Consider the following 11,336-nt stretch of genomic DNA (forward strand, 5'->3'; position numbering starts at 1 on the left):
AGTACATCTACCAGGACAAACTTGCTGTGAGCAGCTCTAAACTCACCAGATTGAGTGACTCATTACATAGCGACTGTCATCCTCGTCATAAATTCAAGATCTCTGTTGTATTTTGTCACGCGCACGCGCGCGCATACTTCCGTTCACGACCACAACGCAAACCGTCACTAACTGAGCTGCTGATTTGAAATGGTGCAACGCTGCCATCTACTGGTGGCTGTCAGTAATGTTTCCAAACATTAAATTGACAGTGAAGCAGGGTAAGAGGCTCTCGCACCCATCCGCGTCGAAAAATGTCATTCCCCGGTGAATGAGTTCGCATGTTGCGTTGTTAGCTTACACTCAGTTAGATTTGAGTTAGAATGACACAGAAGATGTTGATGTTTTCCTTTTAGTTGATCCCACTGTTTGCTTGTCCATTTAGTGGCTTCAGGTTGGGGAATTGTGCTGATGCCGGTTCCTTTCTTGCAACTGGTCCAGTTGGCCGTGGAGTTCCCTGAGCTCCTTCACCTCCTGCAGGACCTGGCGGGCCTGCTCCAGGGCTGCGAGTGCTTCCTTCAGGAGGTTGGAGGCTTCCACTCTCATTTCCTCCATTGACTCTATCAGTTTTCCATCTTTGCCTTTGCGGTCAAACTCGGGCGCATCCCGTGTGGCCGCCAACAGCTGCTCCGTCTGTGCCACTTTGAGGCTGATGAGGCGGCGCAGGCGACTTACGGACGAAGAGCCGTCCGAGCGCAGTGGCGAAGCCCGGTTCTTGTCCGAGTGGCTGGAAATCTCATCCATTGAGGCGCAGCGGTTCTTCTGGGATGTCCTGGATTCATTTCCTGGCCCGAAAGTGCAGCTGGGACCTGTCTGCTCTTTTGCCAGTGCCTCACGAGGAAGACTCTGTGACTTCCCAGAGGCTTGAGCAGTCCCAACGAAGAGTGTGCCATGCGGTATGGACCCGTCATGGTACGAGGTGGGCGGGGATTCTAAATCGCAGCTCTCGGGTTTGCATGGTGTTGGAACGTCTTCCTCGTGAATCAGATCCAAAGTCACGGTCCCGTCTGACAAAGACGCCTGGAAAAAAGGAGCCAGGACAACTTGGGGCAGACCCATATGGCGTACAGAACTGGAAGTAGTAAACAGAAAATGTCCGAATTTGTGACTGACCACAGCCAGCAGATGCCCTCGGCTCGGCAGGCGGCGACCATGACCGATCCTGGCTCGGTCTCGGGTCAGGTGACACAACTGAGTCTCGTCTGTGGTCACCTGCGGCGCAAACAACACATTTGGGTGTAACCTTCATTGCGTTCATTGAACACAATTTTGGGAAACAAAATTTGACTGTAATTTGTTTCCCTTGAGCCTGCTTTGTCTCAACACGGAACACATTCTGCTGCTGCAGCGTCGTAGAAGTAGCCCACACCCCACAATATACACACAGTGCAACGTCATATAGCATATCATCTTCTAGTATATGTTATATGTAATGTATATACTCTGTAATATATAATAATAATAATATATATAAAATTCTGAACATATCAAGTTTTTGCTGGGCTTCGTTCCTGCTTTTATTGTGAATGATCATGTTGGGCAAGATCGGTTTGATGTGTGCATTTGATTTCACGAAAGCCTGTCTGTGGATGCAGTAAAGGTCGAGTGCTTGTTTGGTGGCCGTTCCTTTGGGCCACGACAACCCACCATTACCTGATCCAGGATTTTGTTCTTGGCCCTCGTGATGGCGACGTTGAGCACGTTGATCCATGACTCTTTGTCCTCGGGACTCACTGCCAGGAACAGAACGCTCACCACCTAAAACAACAACACACTTGTACACACAAAATGGGATCCCAAAAACCAGCATGTGCGCATACGCGCGTCGGCGTCCATGCATACCGTGTTGTTTGCTGAGCAGCATCGTTGAAGCGTAAACTTGCTGTGATTCTTTTTGCTTCGACTTTTCTTTTTGTGGTTCTTGACGTCGTCGCAGCTGCCGAAGTGGCTCAAGTCCAAAACCTCGTCAGCGCCTGCGCGACCCTGCGGCTCATACAGCCAAACTCGGCTCACGCATTCCAACTTAACGTTCAAACCACTCACATGTCAATCATTTATTCTCACAAATTGTGTTGGGCATCAAATGTATTTATGTTTCTTTCACTTTCCAACAAGTTAGCATCGTTAGCATGCATGTTATAGTCCAACAAGCACACGCACCCACGCAGTCAGTGTTTCACAGGATTATCGTCATGGAAACAACATCCATTATTAACCCCCTTTCAGCTCGGTACAAGCCACCCCCCCCCCACCCCTCACACATGCACTGTGTGTGTGTGTTCAGTGAAATGTGACTCTTATTGAAAGTGGTTGACAGTTTCGACCTGACAAGTGTCTGTCTGTCCTGTCGTCCCACAACCAACATGTGATGTGCTGAGGTGACAAGTGTCGGTCATGATCAGCCCCCCCCGGACCAAATGCCGATCCACACACCTCTTTCTCACAGACCATCAGCTGTTGGTCTTTGAGGATGACGAAGCGGTTCTTCCAGATCTCCCGGAACAGTACTTTGCCGCAGAACCTTCGCAGCCAGCCCGCTTTGTCCACCTTGTCCGCTTGACAAGACAAAATGGACGCCATCTGCTGGAGAGCAATGGACATATTTGCACATTGTAAAGACTTCGGAGCAATAGGTAAATAGATACATCCATCCTTGTATTTTCCGATCTGCTTTATCCTCACAAGGGTCGCGGCGAGTGCTGGAGCCTATCCCAGCCGCCTTCGGGGAGTAGGCGGGAGACACCCTGAACCGGTCGCCAGCCAATCGCGGGGCACGCATAGTCGAACAACCATCTGCACTCACGCTCACACCTGGGGACAATTTAGAGTGTTCCATTAACCTGCCATGCATGTTTTGGGAAAGTGGGAGGAAACCGCAGTACCCAGAGAAAACCCACGCAGGCACGGGGAGAACATGCCAACTCCACACTGGGAGGCCGGAGCCGGAATCGAACCCTGCACTGTATGGGCCGACGTGCGAACCAGTCGACCGCTGGGCCGCCCATTCGGCATCGGTTGATTCATATTCGCGGATTTGATCATGAAATATTTTTTTCCTTTTTTTGTGTTTTTTTTCCGGGATTGTTTTCCTTCAATGCACATCCATGTAGGCTTGAATACATATTTTATGCGACAAAATAAATGCTTTTATTTTCGTGTTTACTGAAGTCACTTTTCTGCTTGGAAAAAGTTAGTCGCTTGTGCAACGGACATTATTTTATTTTGACATTTTGAAAAGCGGAAGCTGGTTTCAGGTCAGCCAGTAAATTCCTTGATTTCAAAATAAAGGCTACGAGGTAATCCTTTCTTCGTTCATCTTTTGTCGTTCTTTCTGTCCTTTGTCCTTCCTTTTGAACTTTTCTCTTTTATGAGGTGCGTGCATGCGTGAGCGTATATACTCACCGTGTGAGTGTCGCAGTGTTTGTTCTTCTTTATTGTTGTTGTTGTTGTTGTTGACTTTGTTGTGTCGCTGTTGGCGTCGGGCAATCCGGCGAGCATTGTGGCGGTCCAAGGCGGATCGAGGCGCCTCCTCTTGCGACCTGCAACGCCGCACACTTTGCCGATCCTCCGCCGGCCTTTGGTGTCATGTGAGCGGACAGAAGCCGCTGGAGCGCTCGGTGTCCGGTTGCTCTGATCACATCCCACAGACCTCCCCCTCACTCATCCTTATTGCCCCACCCCCGGCTTTCATCCCCTGCTGGCTAGCTCAGCGGCTCCTCGGCAGCCTCGCAGTGCCCTCTTCTGGCTAAGTCTGTGGTGAATGCCAGCTACCAAGCCAAGTTCAACTGCTTCCTTCAAGACTCTGATCGAAGCATATGACTACAGCCCCAGTAAAAAAATAAATAAATCACCACTTTTTTTTTCTTGAGGACGTAAAACAGGCTCAAACGTTCGTGCAGCAAAATGAAATCCGAAAAATTAGTTTGAAATAATTAACTGAGGAAATAATGCAAATGTGAAAGATTTGATATTTTTATTTAAAATAATATATTCAAGTAGACTGAAATGATTACTCCGTTGTTACGAGGGGATGATCCTGTCTCATGCAAGTGAGCTACTGCTCACCCCGCCCCTTACACTTCAGGTCCAATGGCAAGTAAGGTTTCATTGCCTCGACAATTAGGGCTGCACTGGACCAAGGGGTGGTTGTCCATATAGATTCAGTTTTCCCAGGTAGAGGCACATGCGCTTGTCAATTAGTGTGCAGACCGGTCGACGTCTTCATGGCTTATCAGAAGCTGTTAGCGAATGCTAACAGCAACTCAATGCGGTTCTTCTTACCTTTTGATTTTGGGAAGATGGTGATTCACACAACGTCATATGGCCAAGACTTGAAAACGGTTATGGATCTTCACCCAGCCAGGCTGCAAAGTCACGGGGAGAAGGACCCAGTGTGGGGGCAAGCTTTTGTAAATTAAGTGCGCCATCACATTTGGGCAAAATTGAAAACATTTTCATGAGTCGATTGAGTTTGACTGCTTTGTCTTCTGTCAGAACAAATTTCACATGACAGTTGTTCTTCAAATCTTTTTTTATTAGCTTCAGATGTTTTTCATGCCACATTTTTATCTTAATTTAGGATCTTATCTAATTAGGTTAATTTACAACCTTAATTTGAGTTCTAATCTTCATATATCGTATTTGAATGCAATTCGTGATACGGCATCGCTGCATGAGCAACGTGCCTGGCCAGGCTAGCTAGCTAGCTGGGTGGCTATATCCCAGGGAGCGAGGTCACACCATTCCAAAAGAGGGTCAGCTCAGCAAGTGTCTTTGATTCCGACCAGTAGCGCGCTCTCCCTCCACAGCCTGTCAGCCACCTCATCGTCCCGCCCCTCTGGTGCCGCCTCCTTCATGGCGCAGTCGCTGAACACAAAGCAACCAAAAGAAAATGGCGTTTTCACTGCTTCTTGAAGATCGGGAGCAAGCAACTTTCATTTGACTGATGACTCGACTTCATACTTGAGATACGAGTGACCCGACTCAGTTGACGGTTGGCGGCAATAACTGTTCAAAAAGTCTTTTAGCTTTTTCCCGCCATTCCCAACTGAAGTTTACTGTTACTTTTTTGGAACGGTTGTTGAGTTGTTGTCTAGTGAGTTGGACATTCTCATAGCATGTGCTATTTTCTCATGAAAAAAAACCCTGCAATTTTTGGGGAGGGTTGTTTTTGGGGAAGGCTGATGGGATTTCCATTCATTTCAGTGGGAAAGGATGATTTCAAAATTTACAGACACTGCTGGTTGTTTAGTTGGACTCGGCTCTTCGATCAATCATTTCAGCCTGAGCGTGAACTTATTGTCCGATATGGAAAAATGTAGATATGGCAAATTACTCTCAAATCACTATTGAAAAGCTGAAGAACAAATCGGAAAAGTCGAATGAGTGAGAATCGTTGAATCGCCACAAAGGAATTTTGGGTGGAGAAACAATCCAGGGCCAAAATCTCAAGATCGCTGTGTGAGTCGGTACTGATTCCGAACAACAGCTGAAGCATTAATGGACAGGCACATGCTCCTCCAACCGTACCTGAAGTAGCTTCCTGATTGTTCCTCAAGTCCCGGCGTGATGGCGCAGTACAAACTGGTTTGGCTGCCCTGGCGTGGCGTTTTCATGAGCAGCATGGCTGGTAGCCTCAGCAACACCCCCAACAGAGGGAACCAACCCTCCACGTGGCGGCCCAGCTCGGTCCGGATGACGCCGGGGTGCACGCAGAATGAGCTCACTCCCGAACCTGAGCGACAAATGCACGGCATCATCACAGGAGAGTGCACGCCGCACCGCGCCAGCTAATGTGGCACTAAGATGTCAAGTCTGGTGGGCGTGGGTACACCTTGGTTTTAGCCACTCTCAAATAACCCAGACCGATGATGAAGAACACTTGTATGTTAGCTCAACACCACGCCACTAAGTTGTTTTCAGTCTTTGCACATGTTTTCATGTATTCAGAAACAAATCACTGAAATCACTTGAAAGGGTCTTGAACTTAGCCTGATAGTCAGTGGCTCTTGGTTTCATTTAGCAGGTCTTAGCTTGTGACTTGCCATTCGCAGCTCCAAACTTAACTCGGCAATGGGTTCGTGGAATGGAAAGGTTGTGTCGGGAAAGGCATCCGGCATAGAAATTGTGCCAAACAAATCTTGCGGGTGACTCGCTATATTGGCAAACTTGCACAAGCTTGAGTTTGTGACAGTCGCAGGTTGTTCACTTCTAAAAATGTCTCTTGGTATCTGTTAGCTTTTGCTAGTTGTGAATAGCTGATATGTTCAACCCTCTTTGTGTTGTCATACCTAAATATTTGGGGGTGTGGAAAGCAAAAAGAAACTGGACGTGTGTGGGTATGTGGGTGTTTGTGTGTGTGCGTGTGTGTGTGTGACCTTGCAGGCGGCGTGCTAGCTCTCTGCTAAATAGCACATTAGCAAGCTTGCTCTGCCGGTAGCTCTGAAGCGGACTGTACGGACGAGAGCTGAAGAACAAATCGGAAAAGTCGATGTGCCCTGAACACAAACATTTGGAACAAAGAAATGCTCAAATGTCAGCTAAGAATCAGAGGAAACTAAGCGGTCAAAAGTCCCACCTCCCCTGTGGGCGATGGATGACACGGTTACCACGCGGCTGGGGGCGGAGCTCTTCAGCTTCGGGAGCAGCAGATTGGTCAGAAGAAAGTGAGATAAGTGATTGACAGCAAACTGAGTCTCAAAGCCGTCCTCCGTCAGCCATTTGGGACACATCATCACACCTGAACACACACACACGGTGAGACATTCGGACAGACAAAACAGGTAAACAGTGGGGCAGAAATCTTGGTGGACTGACAACAAGACAGGAATGGTGAGACAGACGGCCGTACCGGCGTTGTTGATGAGGATGTCCAGTCTGTCCTCGCTGTCCAGGAAATCTTTGGCAAACTGCCGGACCGAGTAGAGCGAGGCCAGGTCCAAGTGTCGGACCACCACGTTGCCATTGCCCGTGGACTTGCGGATGTCCTCTGCCGCCTGCTCGGCCCGAGACAGATCTCTGCATGCCATCACTACGCGGGCGCCTGACGGGACACATATCACCATTGCAAAGCACTAACACTGCAAGCCTTTGACTGCCCCCTTCATTCACTTTATGTGTGTGTTCAATGCACGTCATGTTTACACTGTGGTTGAGAGAGGAAAGTAATTTCATCTGTGCTGTATGTTACACATAGAGCATATTTGACAATAAAAGCTGACTTGACTTGTTCCTAATAAACCAAAATAGCTTGAGTTGTTTTTACACAGTGTTCATTCCATGAATTGCATAATCTTTTCTCTCATATATTTTCTACTCCCAACAGCCACACATAGTCTATTAACAGGATATGGTACATAATGCATGCGGTGTTGGAGTGTAAACTGCTTAAACTATTCCATCTATCTCCCTCATAATCGATGAGACAAGCTGAGATTCACTGCCTAATCTTTATCTTCTCCTCAAAAGCTCTGCTATTCGCCTATGCCATCTACTGGTGTTTTATCGTCATTGCAGTTATAAGCGGAAGCTTGGATTTTTCCTCTTCCACATCTACCATTGGAAAGATACGCGACAGGGACCATAAATGTGACTGGTTGATGAGAATCAAGTGTGAGTGAAGGGGTGTGGCCTAGTGACTGACATGAGGAGCTTCAGTCTCACTCGGACCGATCGTCTGCATCGGAGCGTCGAAGCGAGAGTTGTGGTCTACGGCAGCTCCTTGCGAGTATTCTCATTTTGTGTTTGACTTCTTTGTCCTGTTCAATCAATGACGACTGCAGCTCTTCTTGCCCACACATACAAGGGCATCACACTACTTTCATGACTCCATGTTTTTTTCACTTAACTCGAACAAGACAAAGCAAAAACTCGCCCAAGTGATGGCCGGTAACTCAAACAACGCGTAAATCAAGGTACCGCTGTATACGTTGCAGAACCTCAAGTATTCATCTGTACAACAGGAAGTAATAATCCGTTTAACGGCAAGTACACCGCAGTATTAAATGCGGCAAGAGGAAGTAATCGTCTGCTTAATCGGCTTACACAGCTTTGTTGGGCCTCACCACAAACTCTGACCTGTGATGTCATGATGCTCCAAGCGCACGCGCGTGGGTAGATCCACTTGACATCACAGTGATGATGTCATCTCAAAGTGCCAACTTCCTGCGAGATCCTTCCCAAGATGGCTGTCCTCCCCACCCGCTCACCTCGCCTCGCCAACTCTCTGCATGTCTCCTTGCCGATGCCCGTATTGGCGCCCGTCACCAGCACCGTCTTCCCATCCTGGCGCTCACCACTGCGGCAAACGCCGCCGCCAATCCACCTGCGCAACGCTGCCACACCTGCGCGCACACACACACACACACACACACACACACACACACACACACACACACACACACACACACACACACACACACAAACAGATTTTTGATAAAATGAGCCGAGGTTATTGGTAACATGCAGCTGATGCTGTTCTCACAGATAACCAGGACTGCTCCGAGCAGGGCGCCTCCCCGTAGCAGCATAACTCCCTGTCCCTCCGAAACCTCGACCTCAGCCTCAGCCTCTGACCCAACACCAGGCCATGGCAGGACCAGAAAACCAGACCCATCTGGCATTGTGTGCGTAGACACACTGCTCTGCTCCAAAGAGTGTTCCAGTCCACAGAGTTCTCTGGTCCACAGTGTGTTCTAGTCTTCAAAGTATACTTGTTGAAAAAAAAAAGTTCTAGTCAACAGGGTGCTCCGGTATACAGAATGGTCTGGTTTTCACAGTTTCTAATACACAAAGTTTTCCGGTCCACAGGGTATTCTGGTCCACAACGTCTTTTGGTCTAAATAGTGTTCTGGGCCAGAAAGTGCTCTGGTCAACAGAGTGTTCTCCTCAACACTCTGTTCAGGTGTATAGAGTGTTCCGGTGCATAGAGGGTTCTGCCTTTCAGATTGCTGCATTCTGGTGTGCAGGCCAGTGAGCCAGGACAAAACATGGAGAGGGCGGAGCCAGATTAAATCTGATTAGATCGGATTAAAAAACACACAGGCGAAATGAACACATGACTTCCGGTCAAAGAGGACACCATGTGTGTACCTGCTGTACATAAATTATTTTATATTAGTATTCCAACTGATCTTACTCTATTTTGTCTCCGTGGAGACACTAGCAATGAATTAAATTTTTACTTGAATTAATTTATAATCAATGTGTGTGTGTGTGTGTGTGTGTGTGTGTGTGTGTGTGTGTGTGTGTGTGTGCGTGCGTGTGTGCGTGTGTGTGTGTGTGTGTGTGTGTGTGTGTGTGTGTGTGTGCGTGCGTGTGTGCGTGTGTGCGTGTGTGTGTGTGTGTGTGTGTGTGTGCGTGTGTGTGTGAGATGCGTCACGATGCAGCCCCGCTCAGAACCTGGACATTGCAATTTAACAGATGCTTTGCTCTCAAAGACTTGCTCTTTTTCGTATTTGGTTTTGTTTGTGTTTTCGTGTTTTTGTGCATCAAGAAGTGAGCATGCCGCCTACCAGGAAATGACGTAGTACACACCAACCAATCTGCGGCACCAAAGCAAAAATTAAGCGGAAGTCCCGCCCAGCGCGATTTCGTCTGTTGCAGTCCGTCCGTGCGTCGGTCCGGCCGCGCTCGTTGGCTGGTCGCGCCGTTGTTTTATTGGGGCTTTGCGTTCCCGCGGCAGGTAAGAGCGGTTCTGCTCACTTCAGTTCCACTCGGCCAGTTAAGCTTCTCATGTGTCGCAAAATCTCGTCACGCCGCTGGGCGGGAGCACGGAGGGAACGCTCAGTGCATCGGTGGGGCGGTGCTTGACCAACCGAACGCCGCTCAGCCGAACCGAAGCAAACAGAACCCAAAAGAACAAAACACCCTTTATGTCCCCCTGCGTTGCGCAAACTTGCAGTTTATGTCATCTTTCCGGTCACTTGGCGGGCGCGTTTTAAGCCATCGCAAACGAAGACCGAAGAAGAAAGACAATAAGACATCAGTATAGACGAGGAGTGGCACGGCAGTGACCCCTGGAGCCGCCGCCACACATTACAGGTCAGCGGAGCGGAAACGCTGACACGGCTCTCAGCTTAGTTTATTTTATCTTTGTTTATTTTATTTTACCCTTTTTGAACAACTAACTAAGTCGACACGCATTAGACACTTTCATTCTTCAGTATTTTCAGTCTTCTGTGTGTTGATTTGAATCACAAATGTGTTGTTGGTCTGCACGGAGTACTGGTGGTTAGCACGTTAGAAGTTACACTTTGGAGGTTCTCGTTTCGGATCTTGGCTCTCAAATGTGTGTAATTTGGGCGTGGCTCGGTATTGCCCTCAGAGTGACCAGTCTGTTGTTCTTCTGCATGTGGCCCAACAATTGGCAAACACTTACTGGAGTCGTTTCCAGTCCAATATTCTTAACTACGCCCCACGTGTTAGCGTGTGCTAATGGCATGATGGCTTGATGTGGTTTCCATAGCAACATGGACACGGAGTTGTTTATGGAGTGTGAAGAAGAGGAGCTGGAACCGTGGCAGCAAGTGGACGATGGCGTGGATGAAGACGATAATGACGACAACGTGGACGCTTGTGAGCCAGGTAGTATGTTGCAAACAGTTTGGTGAGGATCATTAACTCACTCAAGCAGTAGAGTACCTTTGAAAATGCCTTTACAGTGATTGGGGAGGCTGGAATGAATGAATGCTTCCAAATCTAGGAACTGCATTTGTGAACATTCGGTCATTCCCCACTCCCCAATCACTAACTGAGTCACTTGAGATGCGAGTGACTCTACATAATAAATTTTTGGCAGTCTATCATTCCCCAAGAGCCGGGACATCCGTCCTTTATTGTCAATCTGTCATTACCCCAAGCCGAACCAAACTGTAATCGTCATTCCGTCATCGTTATTCTAACAGCGCTTCCATCGTTGCTATATTACAGTTCCCTTGCCAGTATTCTAGTAAGAAAATTACACCGGTCGGATTTGGACACCCCTGCTCTGGAACTATTTGGAAATGAAAAGATCTAACTAAAAAATTGGCTATTGTCTTGAAATAGCTCACCATATGGTCAATGCACAATTAAGTAATTACTAAAAATGAAGACGTTTGTCTTGATTTGACATGTGTTTGTCTTCCTCAGCTTCTTTGTTGTCGTCGTCATCACTGAAGCCGACGGCTGCGCCCCCACCTCCTCCCTCCTGTGCCACCCCGGTGTTGTCTCAGCCCCCGCCCTTCATCCTGACACAGACCAGTGGGGGGGCACACCTCCTCCTCACCACCCAGGTTCTCAAAACCACACACGTACCA

The 11,336-nt window shown here is 48.2% G+C and overlaps 2 protein-coding genes across 5 annotated transcripts; both read right to left on the reverse strand.

The window, feature by feature from the left end:
• Positions 1 to 37: 37 nt before the first annotated feature.
• Positions 38 to 3,723, reverse strand: plekho1b (pleckstrin homology domain containing, family O member 1b). Of its 4 annotated transcripts, none has more exons than XM_019863667.1 (6): positions 3,442 to 3,723; positions 2,473 to 2,619; positions 1,882 to 2,022; positions 1,693 to 1,797; positions 1,153 to 1,251; positions 38 to 1,059 (listed from the first exon to the last, which is right to left on the reverse strand). In XM_019863667.1, exons 1-6 carry the CDS (start codon positions 3,535 to 3,537, stop codon positions 430 to 432), a joined length of 1,218 nt encoding a protein of 405 aa, XP_019719226.1. In that variant the 5' UTR covers positions 3,538 to 3,723; the 3' UTR covers positions 38 to 429. The 4 variants fall into 4 exon arrangements, with proteins under 4 accessions (XP_019719226.1, XP_019719225.1, XP_019719227.1 ...); XM_019863666.1 differs by having other exon boundaries at positions 2,473 to 2,622; XM_019863668.1 differs by lacking the exon at positions 3,442 to 3,723 and adding an exon at positions 2,722 to 2,750 and having other exon boundaries at positions 2,473 to 2,622.
• Positions 3,724 to 4,549: 826 nt separating this feature from the next.
• On the reverse strand, positions 4,550 to 9,161 carry LOC109512148 (retinol dehydrogenase 13). Its single transcript, XM_019863677.1, has 7 exons — positions 8,522 to 9,161; positions 8,247 to 8,381; positions 6,890 to 7,081; positions 6,617 to 6,778; positions 6,417 to 6,536; positions 5,569 to 5,773; positions 4,550 to 4,905 (listed from the first exon to the last, which is right to left on the reverse strand). Exons 1-7 carry the CDS (start codon positions 8,658 to 8,660, stop codon positions 4,800 to 4,802), a joined length of 1,059 nt encoding a protein of 352 aa, XP_019719236.1. The 5' UTR covers positions 8,661 to 9,161; the 3' UTR covers positions 4,550 to 4,799.
• Between the last annotated feature and the right edge of the window lie 2,175 nt (positions 9,162 to 11,336).

This window comes from Hippocampus comes, unplaced genomic scaffold (genome assembly GCF_001891065.2).
Source record: "Hippocampus comes isolate QL1 unplaced genomic scaffold, H_comes_QL1_v1.1 scaffold249, whole genome shotgun sequence".
Classification (NCBI taxonomy): domain Eukaryota; kingdom Metazoa; phylum Chordata; class Actinopteri; order Syngnathiformes; family Syngnathidae; genus Hippocampus; species Hippocampus comes.

Coding starts and splice junctions, on each gene's coding strand:
- plekho1b (XM_019863666.1), bottom strand. CDS start 3,537: ATGCTCGCCGGATTGCCCGACGCCAACAGCGACACAACAAAGTCAACA. Junction 2,623..3,441: donor AACACTGCGACACTCACACG/GTGAGTATATAC, acceptor ATTGCTCTCCAG/CAGATGGCGTCCATTTTGTC. Junction 1,060..1,152: donor GAGGGCATCTGCTGGCTGTG/GTCAGTCACAAA, acceptor CCTTTTTTCCAG/GCGTCTTTGTCAGACGGGAC.
- LOC109512148 (XM_019863677.1), bottom strand. CDS start 8,660: ATGCCAGATGGGTCTGGTTTTCTGGTCCTGCCATGGCCTGGTGTTGGG. Junction 8,382..8,521: donor CGGAGCAGTCCTGGTTATCT/GTGAGAACAGCA, acceptor GTGTGCGCGCAG/GTGTGGCAGCGTTGCGCAGG. Junction 7,082..8,246: donor CAGAGAGTTGGCGAGGCGAG/GTGAGCGGGTGG, acceptor GTGTCCCGTCAG/GCGCCCGCGTAGTGATGGCA.